Below are 19,679 nucleotides of genomic sequence, written 5' to 3' on the forward strand. Positions count from 1 at the left end.
CTCCATCCCCTGCACAGGGGTCAAGCAAAATCTATGATCCAAAACATTTATGGTCCACAAATATTTGAGTCTCTGCTAAATTTAGAGCGGCCAGAAGATTTCCAGCTCTTTTGATGAGAAATAATTATTTACTTTGCTATAAAAAGAACATTCCAGCAACAAAGAGCTGCAGTGCTCTGATCCAGAGACCTCCAGACCCTTTCCCAGCTCCTGCTCCTCAGTGGCAGGGAACAGGAATGGCAACCCCAGGCTGGCTTTGCTTCACGGCAGGCAGTTGTTTAATAAATAGAATTCCAGGAGGGCTTTGTGCATCCTCCTGCCTGCAAAACAACATTTCCAACAGGCAGGAATACCTGGACTACATTTATTTTTGCACGGCTGTCCTTAAAAGTGAGACCAAACAGGCTTTTTCCATGTTTTCCAAGGATTTTCCTCTTTTCTCCCAACACACACACACCTACCTGAGAAGCCTGAAGGGAAAAATATAAAAAAAAAAAAAATAAATACCCCAATACCCCAAATACCCCACCTGGACCCCCTCTCTGCCCCTCTGGATGAAGGCACGACACCCTCAGAAAGGGATTGAGCAGATCCCGCACGCAGGAAAGGGAGGAACACCTCCACTGTGACCAGCCTGAGAAACACCATTTCCATGCACACGTGGAACCGTTCAACGAGGAAAATCCATTCTTTTGGAGCTGTGAAGCTTGAAGTGAGCTCCAGCTCATCCTCTCAGCATCTCCTGCCTCTGCCAAGCCCATCCCGGGCGTTCCTGGCAGCCAGGCCGGGCCAAAGGAGCAGAGAAAAGGAGTCAGGGAAGTGCCTGAGAGCCCTCCAACTGCAGCATTCCACACAGCAAATCCATTTAGCGCTGGCAAACCAGCAAATGGAGAGGAACAGAGGAAATTCTGCACGGCTTTTATCTGAAATTCAGACTGCAAGCACCCTGCATCCCACCCAGAGGGGCTCTGATCCTGTGGATTCCAGAAAAATCCCTGAGCTGGGGAGTTCATGCTCCACACAGGACTCATCAGCACACCAGACATTAGGAGTTGTCACTAAAGGTCGCAGCCCAGGATTTATTTCAGAGCAGAATGCAACAGCTTCTCTACAAAAGGAGACCGTGTGCATCCAAATCAAGCTGACACAGATACAAAACAAAGCCCTTGGAAACAGAATTCCTGATAAAAGCAGAGATTTTTGCAATTCATCCATCAAATTAAATAAGGAAAATGGCTTGGAAGAGAGGAAAGTTCAGGGAGTGTTCTGTGCAGTGAAGATTTTACAAAAATGGCAATCTTAAACCAACCTCTTAATTGAAAATACCACCACAACAACAAAACCACGTTCCACTGGGACTCCCGTCATTTGGGGATGCCAAGCAGCTCATTCACATGGCAGGGAAGAAAACCTTCCAGCTGCTGAAGGAGTAGCACCCACCTCCTTTACTGGAGGAAGAGTTGGGATGAAGGTGCTGGGAAAGGTGGAAACCCTGACCCAGAATCCGCAGGAGCTCTTGGCTTCACTGACTGCAGAGCTCTTATTGCCAGGGCAGCCAAATTTTTGGCACTTCTAAACCCAAATAATCATGCTTGTTTATATATAAGCAAGCTTTCACCATGGCTTTAGTGCTGCAAACTCTGCACGCCCCAATTGAGGGAGAATTTCTGCACTAGAGGAGCTGGAGGGGGCGAGGAACTGCAGCGGGATCCAAGCAGTGAAGACCAGAGGTGTGCAGGGATAAATATTCCCTTTTTCAGGAAGGGAAAAAAAAGGAAAAGTCACCTTTGAAAAACAGGGATCTGCCTTCCCAATCCAAGCACCTGAGCTCTTGTAGCTCCCACTGTCCTTTTATTGCTTCTGGAGGTCAGTGTGTTACACAGGTTTTGGTTTTGTTTTTTTTTTGTTTGCTAAAAAACCAACAAAGCGACACACGATGATTTTTTTATTTTTGGAGCTATTGATAAAAAACCCTCACCTGATCTCTTGGAAACAAGACCCCAGTGCTGAGTGACTCCTGAGCTGCCAATGTTTGCAGTGCGTTAAAAATACGAAAAGTTGGCAAAACGCACCCCCCACCACAAAAATGGCTGAGAGAGGAGAGAAAAGCTTTTCCCAGCTGTAACACCTGTTCAGTCTGCCTGGCTGACGAGTGCTGCTGATGGAACTGGCTTGCCAGGACTCCCCAGCACGAGGAGGGACATTCTGGAGCTGTTCTGTCCTTCCCTCTCCCCCAGAGTCCCCCGAGTCACCTCTGGCTCGTCACCTGCGGGAGGATGACGGGGGCACAGGCGATGCCAGCAAAAGACTCTGGGAAGTGCAAGTCCCTCTCCCACTCGTCCGTCTCCGTGTTGTAGACCTGCACGATGCTGGTCACGTTGTTCAGGTGCCAGTTGTAGCCCCCCACGATGTAAATCTTTTTCTCCAGGAGGCAGCAGCCGGCCTCCGACTGCCCCGCGCGCATCGGGCTCACCGTGGTCCACTGGTCCGTCTCGGGGACGTAATATTCCACGGCCAGGACATCAAAGCACCGATCCACGTGGTCCATGCGGCCACCCAGGGCGTAAATCCTGCTGTTGGCGCTGACCATGGCGTGCAGCACCCTGGGCTCGTTCATGGGCGTCTTAAACTCCCACTGATCGGCGGCGGGGTCGTAGCAGTGCAGGGCCTTCTTGTCCTCCACGGAGATGCCGTAGCCCCCCGAGATGTACAGCCTGTCCCCCACGGTGGCGCCGGCGTGGCCCCACGTCCTGCGCTTCAGCGAGCACACGTAGGTCCACTCGTTGTCCTTGGGGCAGTACTTCTCCACCGAGGCCAGGCTGCCCGAGCGGTTGCGGCCGCCCGTGGCGTACACCATGCCGCGCAGGACGTTGAGCTGGAACTGGATCCTGCTCTCCTGCATGGCCTGGATGCGCAGCCACTGGTTGAGGTGGGGGTCGTAGCGGTAGGAGACGTCCACGGCGCCCTCCCCGCTGCGGTACTGCAGCTGCTGCCCTCCCACCAGGTACACAAAGTTGTCCAGCACGGCCACGCAGGAGTGGCTGCTGCCCACCTCCATGCTGGTCAGCTCGCGGAACTGGCGCCCGCCCGCGTCGGGCAGGCAGAACACCTTGGAGCTGACGGTGCGGTCGTTGTCGGTGTAGGGGGTGCCGCCGAAGGTGACGAGGGACAGCACGTCCGAGCGGATGGCCGTGCGCGGGGACTGCATCTCGTGCTGCCGGAAGGGCAGGATCTGGTAGTTGAAGGCCTCCAGCAGGTACTGGCGGCACAGCACGTCCTCCACCATGATGTCCAGGGTCTGCACGCTGTCCACCAGCTCCGAGGACTTCATGAGCGGGAAGCGGATGTGGCAGAGCACGCGGCTGGCGCTGGCGCGGCGCGCGGGGTCGAACTGCAGCCAGCGCACGGCGGCGCGGAACAGCTCGATCTCGCTGCAGCTCTTGAGCTTGTTGCTCTGCAGGAAGAACACCAGGCGCTCCAGGGGCAGGTGGAGGAAATCCTCCTCCTCGGAGATCTGCAGGAAGTGCCTGAAGGTGAAGGCGTCCACGGATTCCTTGAGGGAGGCCAGGCTGAAGGTGGTGGCCATCTGGCCGATGTTGAGGCACGTCTCCACGCTCATGGCCGACTTGAGGAACTCCTCGCACAGCTCCACCACCGGCACCATCTGCAGGAAGACGGCGGCTCCCAGCACGTCCTGGATGCAGTCGAGGTCCAGGGTGACCTCGGCGCTGTAGGCGAAGTCGATGATGTGCTTCAGGCCCTTGGCAGACACGCCCTTGAGCTCGATCACGTCCTGGCTGGCTTCTCTCATCCCGCCCGTGAACATGGCCCTGCAGGTCAGCAACACAAACACAAAAATCCCCCCCCTGCTTCAGCAAGAGATGCAGCACCTCGGAATTGGGTTTTATTTAACGCTCTGATTCTCTCGGGGCGGGGAAGGGGGGAATAAATCAAGGCTAAATCTCTACGAGCCAGGAGAAATGAGAGTGTGCAACGACTTACATAAGGCTTGCATAAACAGTGCACTGAGGAGGAATATTCAGCAACTGGAGAAGTTGTTCAATCCCACTGGCAGCAGGAATAGGAGCAGACCACAGGACCAAGCTCCAGGAAGAGGCAGAGCTGCCAGAGCAGGGAGTGAACAATTCTGGACACCAATGAATCCGTGATATCCAACCAAAAAAGGATCCCACAGGATCTGCACCAGCAGAGATCGGCAGCTGTACCCTGAAGGGTTTTAGGCTTAGGTTTAGGATTTGGGGGCACAAGGAGGGAACACACCTGTGGTGGGAGGCCAGTGACTCCTGGCAGTGCAGGCCTTCAGGCCCTGTTATCCTGTTACCTCGCAGGGAACTACGAAATGGCTCAAAAATTGCAGGTGCAACACATCTCATGAACAGCTTTGGTCTTCCAGCAGAACCTCCCCTCCAAGGCTCCCGCCCAAGGCCTGAAAAAATGGGAGCTGCAGCCCCTGCAGCAGGGGGCTGACAGGCAATTAAACAAAAACGGGGGGAAAAGGCTCAGTTACAGCACAGCTGCGAGCACATCACTCGCCCGGGCCACGCAGAGCTCAGGCCCTGGATCTCCTCCTTGGGAGGCTGCTCAATTCCACAGGAAGCACATTCCACACCGAGGCCTGGCGGGCTGCAGCTCCCAGCGCCGGGGGCGGGATGGGGACGGGGCTGTGCCTGTGGGGTTTGGGCCCTTTTTGGCCCTTTGGGCCATTCCCAGCCCGTTCCAAGAGGGTTTTGCTGCCCAGGGGTGGCTGGGGGTGAGGGTTTGCACCCCGTGCTGCTCACGGAGCAGTGGCAGAGCACTCGTGGGTCAGGCAAAGCCAGAGCAGGTGACATGGAGTGACACGGGGTGACACGGGGTGACGCGGAGTGTCACCGCTCCCTGCCACTGCGCACGCGTCCCAGCAATCCATGAAATGTCGCACAAAAGGTCTTAAACCCGCACTTTTTGGGCTGTTTTTTTCCCACCCGCTCTTTTCCATGGGAAAGGTAAATCCGTGGTGTCACCAGAGCTGCTGCCTGCGCCGACTCCAAGGTGAGAGTCAGCCCCAAAAAATGCTGAGCAGACCCTGCCTCGACACGGGAATAAAGGGATATCTTGGGAACGCTGTCAAAAGACAGGAGTTCCAAGTTTCCTGTCCAAACCAGGCTAGAAAACCTGCTGCCTTCCAGCATAAACCCAAGAAATCCTAAATGACCTAAATGAGGAAATATCTGCATGTGAGATCAGCCTGCTGTAGCCGAGTGACCAGGAACGCTGTTCCCAATTATTTGTCCGCGCAGCAGATGAGAGCGTTGTGCAGAAATCCCAGCATATCCCGTGTCCCAGCCCTGATCCCTCGCCCCAGAGGACACCCAGCCACGTGTGTGCTCCTGCACCAGCTGAGCAGGGAGAGGAAAGCCTTTATCGAGCCTTTTTGTTGCCATGCTGAAGACAAATCATCAACTAGAATGCAATTCCCTTCAAAAGTGTTACGGTTCTAAAATGCTGATTATATAAATGCCTCGATTTCACTCTTTTCCCTCCCCCTTCCCGCAGGAAAAAAAAAAACAACCACAGAGTGTTTTCAAAACCTGGATTATTCTGCTGCTGTTCCCCAGGACAACCTTCTGGAGCACGTCTGAAGTTCTGAGGAGGAAGAAGCCACTCAGCAATGAGATTCTGGCAGTGGAACCACCCTGGCAGTGGCCCTGCACCAGCAGGGAGGAACAAACCAGTGCCATTAACATTTGGGGGAGAGCAGCTCCAGGATTAATGGTGCGTCCTCAGTTTGGAGCCCCCATCCTGGAGGTGTCCAAGGAGCTCCTGGACACGGCACTCAGTGCTCTGGGCCGGTGACAAGGTTGAACTTGATGGCCTTGGAGATCTTTTCCAACCTCAACCACAATTCAGTGGTTCTGTGACGGAGGCAAGGTGGATGGAACACCTATTTTCACTCAGGACTGAATTCCCTGCTCTGCAATTGGCTCTGTCTGCATTAATTTGGCTGCAGAACTCCTCAAAGTGCTTCGGTTCTCAGCCCACACCAGCTGGGACAATTCTCCCAGACCTTCTGGGAGCCCCACAGACAGAGCAGTGCTGCCTAAAGAGAACAGGAGGATGGCATGCCTCATTTTGGAGCCTCACTGCCACTTCCAAACCAGCTCAGCAGCAAAAGCAGCACCAACACCTGCCCAGCTGGGTCAAAACCTGAGCTTGGGCTCCTGCCTCGGCCCAGCAGCTGCAGCTGAACAAACCTGAGTGCAGAGGGACTGATCCTGAACCTCTACCTGCCTGCAGGACACCTGTGGAGCAAACCAAACCTCCAAAGGCTTCTGTAGGGTGGGACTTTTGGGGTGTGGTGGGGAGGCTGGGGTGGGGAGGATGGGGAGACAGCAAACCCACGGGAAAGGTGGAAGTCCCTGCTTCCCTATGGGATTCTCACCTGAAATAGTCACTGCAGGCAGCCAAGACAACTTTATGAACCTGAAACACTTCATTATTTATAGTGAGGATGACATCAAGCAGCTGAGCCTGGGCTCGGAGCGAGGCCAGTCCCTGCAGCAGCGTGGTGCTGTGGCCAGGAGCAGAGAACGTGCATTTCAGGGTGCTGTTCTTGTCAGCCATGCTAAAAACAGAACAAGAGAGACAGCCTGGTTTGAGATGAGCACAGAACGGCAGACACCCACCCAGCCAGATGGGGACACACGGCAGCTGGCACCAGCTGGAAGGCAAATTCCCACCTCAGAGCCACCCAGGGAACACCAGCACCTCGGGCTCCCTTCTCCCAGCACAAAACACTTCCACGTTTTCCAGACATCCTCTGGCGCTGCTGACATCCCTGCAGCACACATGGGGCTCCAGACAGCACCCAGACATCTCCTGGGGCCACAGCCTCCAAGGAATGTTGGTGTCTCCACGCCGGGCTGCCCCAGACTCCACCCTGACCTCCACTTCAACCACAGCACCGAGTCGCTGCTTCTGCTCAGCACCTTCCCTGCGCGCAGCTGCTGGATTCCCCGCTCCTGCCAGCCCCATCTGACCCTTCCCTTCTGCCTGACCCCCAGGAGAGGAGCAAAAAGCAAAATACTGCACGGCACTGGCTGGCCTGAACAACGTCAGCTGCCTGAGCTGCGCTGTCAACGGTCCCCTCCCAGAACAAACATCCCCCTGCTCTTCCCAGTGCCTCTCACACGTGCTCCCCAGCAGCATCCCGGGGTCTGCCTGCCCTCGGATGCACTCGGCAGCGGGAACAGCAGGAGCCCTGCTCCAGGGGAACAGCCCTGCAAAGAACTCCAGGGCCCGCTGCAAGATCCCCTGAGCCCGCTCCTGGGAAATCCCAAATCCATCTGTAAAATTTAATCCAGCTCTGACCGACCTCTCAGGATCAAGACACAGGGATCAATATTCAGGATGGGGCTGATGGCTCCAGGAGCATCCTGCTGCTTGCTTGGTCCCTGCGTTTTTGAGGAATCTCTTATGGAAAACGTGACCTCAAAAAAATCCCAAGGAGATTATCCCGAGTCTGGGAAGGAGTGTGAGCTGCTCCCAAATCCACAGTGGGAGAGTGCACTTAGGACTGCACTTAGAGGGAATTGTCATTATTATTATCATTATTATTATTATTATTATTATTATTATTATTATTATTATTATCATTATCATCATCATTATCATTATCATTATCATTATTATATATGTTATTATATTTTATTATATTTTATTATATTTTATTATTATTTTTTAGTATTTTTAGTATTTTTAGTATTATTATTTAGGTGGAATAGAGCAAGGGAGCCAAAAAGGAGTAGGCAGGGTTGAGTAATCCCAGGGTTTGCTCCAACCCTCCTCCCTAAGAACAACAACAGCCACACACAATGGACCAAACGAGCCGGCGAGGTCAGGGAAGAGTCAGGGAGATGGGATAACAAAAAAAGGGGATGTAAACAATCCTCAAACAATGAGGGACAAGGGACAGGGCTCGCTCCTATCGGGTTGCAATTTCCTGCAAGCTTTAGGGAGAGGGGAAATCTGGGATGTCCATCAGGGCTCTGGAGCTCGCTGGGATGCACAAAGCAAACCTTGGCAGGCTGGTTCAAGCTCCTCGGGCTGGGGAATGCACCTCAAAATCCATGGGAGCTCCTGCTGGGATGGCTGGGGGCGCTCAGCTCGGGTAGGGTGGTCTGAAATCCCCACCCTAAAAATCAAAGAGCACTTGAAAGAGCCTCAGAGCAGAGCGTGGAGTGTTCCTCGCTGGAATAAAAGGGATTAGCAAAAAGGCAGCTGCTGACAGGACCTTTATCCACACTCTGCAAGCCAAGAAACGTCTGTCCGCCCCGGCTCTTCCCGAGGAAAGGAGAGGGAAGAGATTGGAGGGATTCTCGGCACGTCAAACCCCTTTCCTCTCCTCGCTGGAACCTGGATTTGCTGGGGAGGAAGGAGGAAATGTCCAGCAGCAGCACAAAAGCCACAGCTCCAGGCTGGACAGGTAAAATCCACAGGGACGGATCCAGCAGGAGCCCAAATTCCTGAGTTTGTGTGACTTTGTCACACTCCATCTCTGCAGGAGTCTCCTCATGGGAATTTTCCCCAATTTTTAAATTTTTTTTGGTACTGATTTCACACATTCCTCTTCCCAGCCCTGGGGTTCATCCCTATGGGATGCTGTCCCTGGATCCACAGGCAGCACAGGTTCAAACAACCAGCATCACCTGCACAAATATTCCTTTTTTTTTTTTTCTTTTCCTCAATTCACTTTCACAGGATTAGCTCAGGGCGGGTTGGCCCATCTGTGTGGAATAAAGGTGTTTGGATGTGGGATTCATTTCAACAGGTAATGGAACAGCCACTCCAGGAAAAAACTCTGTGTTCTGGTCCCTTTGTCTGTTTACAGGGATAGAATAAAAGGATCCAATGATTACACAATACCCTGAAGGAGGGGAAAAAAAACAACAAGTAAAACAAAAGAAAAGCATCGCTGATGTCCAGCAAAAAAAAACCAAAAGGATTTTAAGGAGAAAAAAAAAAAAAAAAAAAGGATATTAAGGAGGAAAAAAAAACCCAAAAGGATTTTAAGGAGGAAAAAAAAACCCAAAAGGATTTTAAGGAGGAAAAAAAAAAAAAAACCAAAAGGATTTTAAGGATGAAAAAAAAAACAACAAAAGGATTTTAAGGAGAAAAAAAAAACTGGAAACAAAAAAAAGTCCACACAAAGCATGAGAAATCAAGCAAGGGATTTATGGAAAACAAAGGGGGAGGAGGAGAGGTGAGAGAACAGCACCAAGCGGTGTTTGCTCTGCGGGGAGAAAAAAGGGATTTGTGATAAGAGCAGGCTTGGCTGGGCACGGGAGCACGCCTGAATCCACGGCCTTGGCTCCCTCCCCAGCACGGGGAATGGAGGAAGAAGAGGAGCAGCAGTTGGATGCCAGAGAGTGAAAAATAAATATATAAAAGCCCGGAGCACAAAAGGAAGCCTTGAACATGTGAGAGCGCCTTTGTGAGGCTGTCGCTATCTCATCCCAGATCTCCAAATGCCGTGTACTTGTTGCTTAACAATTTGTTACAGCAGGAACAGCCTGGAAGACAAAACTTGGGAAGAGTTTTGTCTCCTCCTCCTCGCAGCTCAGAACGTGCCCCGGGAGATAAAAGCCTTTCAGCACAACAGGGAGAAAGTGGTTATTCCACTGCTTCCCTCTCCTCGGGAGGCAGGCCTGGGGAGCTTCTGGAATTTTCCTGGGGATGCTCAAAAAGCTGGGGTTTCACGGGGGTTTCCGTGGTCAGAGAATCCCTCAAGAGCTCAGCTTGGAGCAGGGTCAGGCGTGGGGCTGCAGCCGAATTTCTCCGCTGGAAAAAGGCGGGACACAAAAATCACACCCACACCAACATCCCACGGCGGGCATCCCAACACCCTGCCACCAGCAGGCCGCTCACGTGGCCCTGTGGGCACAAAGGTGGCTTTGCACAACAGGATTCCCACGTTCCATATGGAAACAGCTGGCAAAGGGATCTTTATACCCATGGCACGCATGGCAGCTGGAATCCCACAGCAGAGAGCCAGGGGGGTGAAGCCTTCTGGGCAGCAGCCTCAGGGCTCTGGGAACATCCCTGGAACATCCCTGGGACAGCCCTGGGAACATCCCTTGAACATCCCTGGGACATCCCTGGAACATCCCTGGGACATCCCTGGGACATCCCTGGGACAGCCCTGGGAACATCCCTTGAACATCCCTGGAACATCCCTGGGACATCCCTGGGAACATCCCTTGAACATCCCTGGGACATCCTTGGGACATCTCTGGGACATCCCTGGGACATCCCTGGGACATCCTTGGGACATCCCTGGGACATCCCTGGGACATCCTTGGGACATCCTTGGGACATCCCTGGGACATCCCTGGGACATCCCTGGGACATCCTTGGGACATCCCTGGGACATCCCTGGGACATCCCTGGGACATCCTTGGGACATCCCTGGGACATCCCTTGGACATCCCTGGGACATCCTTGGGACATCCCTGGGACATCCCTGGGACATCCTTGGGACATCCCTGGGACATCCCTGGGACATCCCTGGGACATCCCTGGGACATCCTTGGGACATCTCTGGGACATCCCTGGGACATCCCTGGTACCCCAGTTGCAGCCAGGCAGCGATAATGGGATTGAGGATTTGTCTCTGAAGCCAGATTGCCCCCGATGCTCTGCGGTCACTGCGGGGCACAGCCCAGCGTGGGGAACCAAGCCAGGCTGAACCCTGGTGTGGGGAGGGCGTGGAGGTGTCCCAGAGAGGGCTGAGGGAGCGGTTCCAGGCAGGGAGGGCAACCAGGGCCAGAAATGCTGCTGATCCTGCTGCTGCTGCAGCCAGAGGAGCCCTCAGCCCCAGCTCGGGCTCTGCTCACGCATTTCCCAGCAAGGAGCGCTGGGGCTTTGACCAAAACCAGCTGCAGAGAGGAGGCACCTGGACACCCCAGAGGCTGAGATGCTGAGGGCCACACTTCAAGGACCAGCTCAGGCACAAAGAACATCCCAAGAACAAGCGGCCCCTGGCGCTGCCTCCTCCGTTCCCCACGGCGTCACGTGGAAGCCAAGATGCCTTTCGAGCTAATGAATCATTTTTACCAAATCTGTACTGATGATTAAAAACATCAAAGCCGGAATTAAAGGCTTACCAAGCATGAGTTCATATTTCAGCATGTTTGCAACCACTGCACAAGTGGAGAGAATTAGAGCAGGACAGATTGTAACATTTTAGTGATTGAATTAAGGGAGAAAAATCTGCCTGTCGTGTTCCTCCTCTTCTTTTACAACATGGAAGGAGGGGCACTTTGGTGCTCTCCATCCCAGCTCAGCATCCCCACATTTTCCCACTTTTTGGGCAGGTGGTGCTGGGTAATTTTTCATCCAGGAGAAACTGGAGGGGGTTTGGCAGGATTCCTGAGCAGGGCGAACTTCCAAGAGCCAAACTCTTCCAGATACTCCAGCTCCAGAGGTGGGACCCTGCAGGGAAGGGCTGGGGGACAGCAGGGGAAGGGGGAAAAGCAGCAGATCGTGTGGAAAAGCACCAGGTATGGAGTGGCACAGCTTTTCCAAGGCTGAACAAAAAGGGCTGGGATTGCAAAATAGCCAGCGAGGCACCTGCAAGGGATTTTTTGTGGTGAGAGAAGCAGAACTCCCATAAAGCTGGAGAGTAACTTTATTTAGAACATAAGGTATGAATATTAAGGACCTTCTTTAGGAACCTTTGACAGGCAGCATTATAGATATTTTAATAATGCAAATCATTTAATGCCTTTAGTTTCATGCCTAAGTAAAAAAAAAACACATTTAGATTCTGATTTTTAAACTACAATTAAGACACTTAAAATCAAAACAAAAGTCAAACTCCCTCAGATAAGTCACTGGTAGCCATGGTGACTGTAATATTTCAGATCCTGAGGCTTTATATCACATGCCCAAACGATGAAAATGAGTTTTCAGCACTTCACACTCACAAATGCTACGTTAGGGCAGAAAGGCTGAGCCCTTCACTGCGGATCTGCTGCTTCCCAGAGTCTCGTTTGGGATTTTGGGAGAATGTTCCCGCGGCCTTTGCATCCCTCTAAGGAGTTTCCTTGGAAGTTTGGGGGCAAGGAAGATGAGGCACAGAAATACCTGCCCTGTTAACCCACTTCTGCTCCCAACAGCACTTACAGCACTTCCTGGCCAAATTAGAAAATCACAGCAAGCACTTAATGATCAGCAACTAATTAAATATTAACACTCTGATTGAAGGGGACGTTTTCCAGCGAAACAAAATCATCCTCAAGAAAGATATGGGTGCAAAAAAAACCCCAGTGTTTAATCGATTTCTTTGTTCCCTTTTCAAACTCCTTCCCTTAATTTCTCCAATTTCCCTCCACTGCCTCCACTCATTTTTTCCACTCCTGACACCATCTCTTTCATCAAAGTAATAAATAAAAGGAGAGAGAGCCTGAGACTAATATCGCTTTTTAAAAGCGACTGGCAATTTGCAGGGCTCAAATAAAGAGATTATAAATGGGGCTGAGTTTCAGGAGTGATACTTTGTGTGAAAATAATGGACCTCTGGAAAACGCCTCAAGCGCAACGGGAAAGTTTGAAAAGTCTCCAGCCTCAAAATTTCAGGGAATTTATTGTTTGGCAAAGGGAGAGCAAAGAAACATTCACTCTTTAAGAAAGAAAAAGGGCAAAGCGCAGCAAACAAAGGTTTTGTTTAGTTCTGTTTCAGGGATCTAAAGGCCGGTCCCTCTCCCAGCAGCAGGACTGGTCAGCCCTGGCATGGGGCTGGGCACTGCTGTGCTCCCACACTGACCACTGCTGGCCAGCCCAGGCCTGACCCAGCCCTGCAGCTCTGTGAAAACGGCAATTAAAGCTGGATTTTACTGAAGCCAGGAGGCACCTGGCTCATTTTCCAGTCTCAGGTCCTGCTGATCCCCTGATTTCTTTATCTGCATCCCATTTCCCCCAGGCTGGAACCAAGGACACCCTGGAGCCCAAAGGTAAAGCAGCAAGAAGCTTTTCAATTTATTTATTTGTTAAATATTTTTTTAAATGTCCTTAGAAGTCTGAGACATTTCCAAAATCTCTGTTTTTCTTTTCTTCTGAGCCGGGCTCGCTCGGGGCCCAGCAGACACACACACGAATTTCATTCTGCTCCCAGGCATCAATCAGGAGGTTGTTTGCAAGCCAAAGGAGGTGGGATTTTGGTTTCTGCACTAATAAAACTGGATGGCTGTCAAAAAGCTGGCTGGCCTGGTAAAACAGAGCAGCAAAAAAGCGGAGGGTGAAAGATGTGAACATGTTCAACTCTGCCACCGCCCGGGGTTCCAACGTGAGGCTCTGGGCAGGACACGCTGTACCCAGGAAAAATTGGGGGGGGGGGGAAGAAAAACAGCAACAAAAAAAACCCCAGAATGAGATTTTTTAATGTTTCTGTCACAGAGCCAGAGGCATCTTTGTGCTGGTGCAGTTTGGTGCTGGTTCTTCAGCAGCCAGAAGGAGCAGTGGATTCTCAGGTGAGAGGTCCAGGAGCCCAGGTTTGGACAGCAGGGCTTGGAGGGGCAAAAATGTCACGGTGAGGTTAATGACAAGGATTTGCCATTTCTCTTTTTTCATATTTAGAGCTACCACAGAGGGTTTTGTCCTGTACTGGGCTTTTCCTCAGTCCTGCCCAAAGCTGGTGACAGCTGGAGAGGTGACACTCATCACCACCCATCCCTGCCCGGCCACCACCTCGACTGAAAACAAGATGCTCCCTCAGCCCACAAACTGAGATGATTATTTTTTGCCAGCCCCAAACCTGATCCCTCTGAGGCAGGAACAAACAGAGCAAACACAAAAATCACCGGGGGCACGTCCGTGCCAGCGGCAGGCACAGGCAGTGTGACAGCAGTGACAGAGCCAGGCACGCAGGGACCCTCGGAGCGCGCAGTTTACATCCCATAAAATCCATGTACACCCCCAAGCTCGGGCTTGTTACACACTCAACACTCCCTGGCAGCTCTGCCTTAAACACTGCACGTTTCCCCAGCTTAGGGTCAAACCCTGAAGCGCGAAAAGGGAAATTAGAGCGGTGCCAGGTCCGAAATAAGCCAAAAATCCGAGCTGTGCCCGCCTGCTGGAAAGCCCGAGGGAGCAGCGGGTGCTCCTGAGCCTCTCCCAGCAGTGCAAAGGCCGGGAGGCACCTAGTGGTGTCGGGAAGCACAGCAGAGCCACCAAGGCCACCCCAAAAGTGTCACCTGGGCCACACAGGCACAGCCGGGCACTGCCCTCCTGCCCTGCGCCCGCTCCAGTGCCACCCTGCCACCTCTGGGAGCTCCAAAATCTGCCAGGACCTGCCACCCTTGGGAGCCCAAAATCTGCCAGGACCTGCCACCTCTGGAGCCCAAAACCTGCCAGGACCTGCCACTCCTGGGAGCCCAAAATCTGCCAGGACCTGCCACCCCTGGGAGCCCAAAATCTGCCAGGACCTGCCACCTCTGGAGCCCAAAATCTGCCAGGACCTGCCACCCCTGGGAGCCCAAAATCTGCCAGGACCTGCCACATCTGGGAGCCCAAAATCTGCCAGGACCTGCCACCTCTGGAGCCCAAAATCTGCCAGGACCTGCCACCTCTGGAGCCCAAAATCTGCCAGGACCTGCCACCTCTGGGAGCTCAAAATCTGCCAGGACCTGCCACCTCTGGAGCCCAAAAACTGCCAGGACCTGCCACTCCTGGGAGCCCAGCAGAGCTGATCCATGGCCTGGTGTCCATCCCAAAAACTGCCAGAACCTGCCACCTCTGGGAGCCCAAAACTGCCAGGACCTGCCACCCCTGGGAGCCCAAAATCTGCCAGGACCTGCCACCTCTGGGAGCCCAAAATCTGCCAGGACCTGCCACCCTTGGGAGCCCAGCAGAGCTGATCCATGGCCTGGTGTCCATCCCAAAATCTGCCAGGACCTGCCACCCCTGGGAGCCCAAAATCTGCCAGGACCTGCCACCTCTGGGAGCCCAGCAGAGCTGATCCATGGCCTGGTGTCCATCCCAAAATCTGCCAGGACCTGCCCGGTCACCTTCCCTGTGGGCACAGCCCGTGCCAGCTGTGCCAGCAGCTCTGCCAGGGTCCCCAGTGCAAGGAGCCCACTCCCCACTTTGTCCCACATCCCCACCCCACTCCACACCTGGGGAGAAGTCAGGAAAATTCCAGCTTTTCCAGAGGTCCCTGGAGCAGAGTTTGTGCCAGGCTGTCCCCAGAGCAGAGTTTGTGCCAGGCTGTTTGTGCAGCAGGATTGCACAGCCCGGGCAGTGTGGCAATAGAAGAGCAGCAGGTACGTGCAGGGCAGGTGCTCCTCTCCCCTCCCTGCACCTCCACCCTCCAGATTAGAGCCCGGCAGCAGCCAGGGAGCTCAGGCAAAATCAGCACAAAGGGATGGAACAGCAGAGAGCAGCAGCAAACAGAGAGCCCCGTTCCTCCCATGGAAATGAAGGAATTGGTGTTTTCCAGCACTCAGCATCAAATCCACTTGCAGCCCATTCCTCCCCTGAGCTGAACCCTCTGCACTCAGGTGTGTCCCCATCACAACATTGCTTTCTCTCCCAGCTCCATGGGCAGCTCTGTCCTGCACAGGCTTTGTGCCACCCTGCCCTGAACAGAGCCACCCAAGGCCACCAGAACAGCTTCTCTTCAAGATCCCAAATTTCTGTGCAACTCCAGCATTTCTTAATAAATGAGAAAGTGGGAGAGACGCTTTAACCACGTCCTGCTGCGCAAGGCTCCTCCTTACAAAGCCACACAGCACCCAGAGGTAGGACAGGAACCTGTAAAGCATCCCCCAAGTTTGCTTTTGGTGTAAATAAAACCCCCAGCTCAGGACTCTCCCAACACTGCAGGAGCAGGCTGCAGTTATTTTTACAGTGATTCAGTTCGAGCATAAACATTTACACCACGTCTACCAGATCTAACAACTAAATCTGTCTGAAACTTGCCATGTGGCAGAGGATAGATCATAGAAACCCCACAAAAACTCCACTTCAGCTCCAAAAGGGAAAAAAATACCCAGGCTGATTGAAGGGTGAAGCTGTAGGAGATGACAGGAACAGCAAAGCAAGGCAGGCTCACAGCCCTTATCTTCCCCCCTTTGGGGTTTTACTCCATCTCCCTGGACATTTCTCTCCTTCCCACCACTTTCTCAGAAGGAATAAAGTTTGGGAAGCTCAGGTCAGCACTCCCTCGATGGGAACCCAGACATTTGTGACAAGACCTTGCCTGCTCATCCTGGTTTTCACAGCAAACGCTCCGGTGTGTCCTTCAAGGGATTACTCCCAGTTAATTCCTCAGCAGCTCGTGTGGACACCTCAATTCATTGCCATGGAAAGGCCTGCAAAGGGACATTCTCTCCAGCATCTGGGATGATGTTCTTCCCAGATTTTTGTGACCCTGCTTCGCACAACCCCACCTCACCAAGGCTGCAGCAACGATGGCTCAAGCACAGAAGCTTCTCCTGCTGAGGGTCCCAAAAGGTTCCAAATTTCCTCTCCCCAGCCCCAAAGAGTGAATTCTGCACCATGAAACTCTCCCTTTACGTGATAAAGAGGGCTGGGAATAAAATATGAAACCTAATTGTAAATCATTAAATTCTACCCGAGGAGGAAGAGAGGAGAAAAAAAAACCCCACCCAAACCCCAAGTTTATTTCAAAATAGAAGATTGGGGCAATTTGCTTTTCAATGCCCACGAGTGGCTTTATCTCGCGCCATCAGCGTGTCCGTTTGTCCCCATGGTGTCGCACAGCCTGCGGTGTGTTGAATGAAAGGGCAGGATCCCGGCAGAGCAGTGGATTTTCCTGCTCCGGGGCAGCTCCCGGGCCAGCGGTAGCAATTCCAAAGATGGAAATTCTGCCCGTGGTGCTGGAGCTGCAGTGCACCATCCAAATGGCATGTGTGAGACAGCCCCGAGTCTCTGTCCTCCTGCCTCAGAGAGCAAAGAAGTGCAAAAAGTCACCAGTGGAAGCACCTAACAAGGAATCATTGCTGACAGGGAATGCCCTTGGAATCCTCCTCACGCTCCACAGCACACCCAAAGTCCTCCATCAGGTTTCTCCTCGTATTCCCCAATAAATCCACCTTCAAACAAGCAAAAAAAGCTTTAAACTGCCGACCAACAAGAAGCAGGATCCAAACTTGAACGGGCTTTGCTTTAAAATTAACAAAGAAAATAAACACTCAGCGATAGGGAACATGACGGAGCTGCAGCTCGGGGGAATAAAACTGCTGCAGCTCCAGCCCGGGTGATTTATCACAGCCCTGAAACAAATGACTTCCATTTCTCACTGCTGCACACCCAGGGAGCTCCCAAGTGCCAGGGGAGAAGTGCTACCAACACCTGGAGTGCGAAGTGCTGGGATTCCTGTCTGAGAAAGGAAAGGGAGGCGCAGAGGGATAAAATGAGATGCTGCAGGTGACACAGCATGGAGCTTCCCAGAGCACAGATGGTTATTAGGGGGGAAAAATAGAATATATCTATAGGTGAGGATTCAGAGAGGCTTCTCCAGACTGAGCAATGCCTGGGAGAGCTTCCCCTCTGCGGCGTGACACACACGGGTGGTGACTTCAGGAGGCAGCGCTGGAAGCTGAGGATAAACGGGGCTTTGAAGGGAAGTGACAGCCAGACAGCACCAGGGAAACATCCCCGGGACAGACAGCAAAACATCCCCGAGACAGACACCACAACTGCCCGAGCCATGGTGAGACAGGGAAACAAACCCTGGGAACAGAAACTCCTCCGTGAGCAGGTACCACCTGCAACACCCAGAGCATCACCCCAACAGGTACCACGTAACCCTGACAGGTACCACATCACCCCGACAGGAACCACATCACCCCGACAGGAACCACATCACTCTGACAGCTCCTGCATCACCCCAAAAGATACCACATCATCCCAACAGGTATCACATCACCCCAACAGGTACCACCTGCCCTGTGCTCCCTTCAAAGCCTGAGTGACCCCCCCAAAATCAGGGACTGGGGGTCTGCAGGCACAGCAGAAGGGGTGAGGGGCAGCAGAATGGGCCTGAACCACCAAAAACTGGGTGCCTCTGGAAGTGCTACACCCGATGCCTCTATAAACCTACAGAGCTGGTGGCTCCACAGACCTGACCCAGGGTGGGACTCACTGGGGGGGTTTCACTGTGTGGATTCACTGTGTGGATTCACTGTGTGGATTCACTGTAGGATTCACTGTGTGGATTCACTGTGGGATTCACTACAGGATTCACTATAGGATTCACACTATTTTCTGCTTTAGAGTCTCCCCCAAACCTCAGCCTCCCTCCTTACACACCCCACGAGCAACAGCGTCTCTGCTCATCACGATCGTTCCCTTCCCGCTCCGGCCCGGGTACACCGAGCACCGGGCACCGGGTACACCGAGCACCGGGTACCGAGCACCGGGTACACCGAGCACCGGGTACACCGGGAACGGGGCACCGAGCACCGGGTACACTGAGCACCGGGTACACCGAGCACCGGGCACCGAGCACCGGGTACACTGAGCACCGGGTACACTGAGCACCGAGCACCGAGCACCGGGTACACCGGGCACCGGGTACCGAGCACTGGGCACACCGAGCACCGGGTACACCGAGCACTGGGCACACCGAGCACCGGGTACCGAGCACTGGGCACACCGAGCACCGGGTACACCGGGCACCGAGCACTGGGTACACCGAGCACCGGGCACCGGGTACACCGAGCACCGGGCACACCGGGCACCGGGTACCGAGCACTGGGCACACCGAGCACCGGGTACACCGGGCACCGGGTACGAGCACCGGGTACACTGAGCACCGAGCACCGAGCACCGGGTACACCGGGCACCGAGCACTGGGTACACCGAGCACCGGGCCGTGCTGCCGCCCGCCAGCGCCCCCGGGCAGCGGCTCTCGGTGCGGCCCGGCCGGCGCTCGGCGAGCCCGGGCCCGGAGCCCCGCGGGCCGATGGGGCCCGGCCCCGCTGCCCGGCCTAGGCCGCGCCGGCCCCGCTCACCTGCTCGGCCGCTCCGCGCCGAACTCGGCCCCGCCGGACTCCGCCATCGCCGAGCGCCGCCGCCACAGCCGCCGGTGCCGCGGGGAAGGCGGCGGGGCCGCCGCGTTAAAGGCGCAGCAGCGGCGGGGACCGGGAGCCGCGGGCTCCGCTCCGAGCCCGCCGGGCCTGGCGCCGCCCCGCCGCCACCGCCACCGCCGTGTCACCGCCCCGCGGGAGAGCGGGGCTGGCACCTCTGCACGGGGACGGGGGACCGGGGCTGGCACGTCTCCCCGGGGATGGGGAACCAGGGGCTGTCACCTCCCTGCAGGTTTGGGGGACCGGGGGTTGTCACCTCCCCACAGGAATGGGGAACCGGGGGCTGTCACCTCCCCGTGGCCGAGGTGATCGGGGCTCTGTGACCCCCCCAGACTGTGGGGACCGGGACTCTGTCACCCCCAGTGAGGATTTGAGGCTCTGTCACCGCCTCCTGGCTGAGAGGATCGGGGCTCTGTCCGCACGGATGTCCCAGGAGATGTCCCCGCCCTGCAGCTGCGGGGTCGCAGGGGTCTGTCACCACCTCACAGGCCACCAGCTCCTTCCCTCCGAGCATTATCCAGCCGATGTCCTTCTTTGCCGCAGCCTGGAAATCCCAGCACTTCCCTCGGG

The 19,679-nt window shown here is 54.2% G+C and overlaps 1 protein-coding gene across 3 annotated transcripts; it reads right to left on the reverse strand.

Annotated features, from left to right (window-relative positions):
* Window positions 1–1,052: 1,052 nt before the first annotated feature.
* Window positions 1,053–19,679, reverse strand: KLHL26 (kelch like family member 26). 3 transcript variants are annotated; one of them, XM_030966698.1, is made up of 3 exons: window positions 19,591–19,679; window positions 6,440–6,622; window positions 1,053–3,830 (listed from the first exon to the last, which is right to left on the reverse strand). In XM_030966698.1, the coding sequence occupies exons 2-3, from the start codon at window positions 6,619–6,621 to the stop codon at window positions 2,249–2,251; spliced, it is 1,764 nt and encodes a 587-aa protein (XP_030822558.1). In that variant the 5' UTR covers window position 6,622; window positions 19,591–19,679; the 3' UTR covers window positions 1,053–2,248. The 3 variants fall into 3 exon arrangements, with proteins under 3 accessions (XP_030822558.1, XP_030822557.1, XP_030822560.1); XM_030966697.1 differs by lacking the exon at window positions 19,591–19,679 and adding an exon at window positions 19,035–19,089; XM_030966700.1 differs by lacking the exons at window positions 6,440–6,622; window positions 19,591–19,679 and adding an exon at window positions 19,035–19,059.

This window comes from Camarhynchus parvulus, chromosome 28 (assembly GCF_901933205.1).
Source record: "Camarhynchus parvulus chromosome 28, STF_HiC, whole genome shotgun sequence".
Lineage (NCBI taxonomy): Eukaryota > Metazoa > Chordata > Aves > Passeriformes > Thraupidae > Camarhynchus > Camarhynchus parvulus.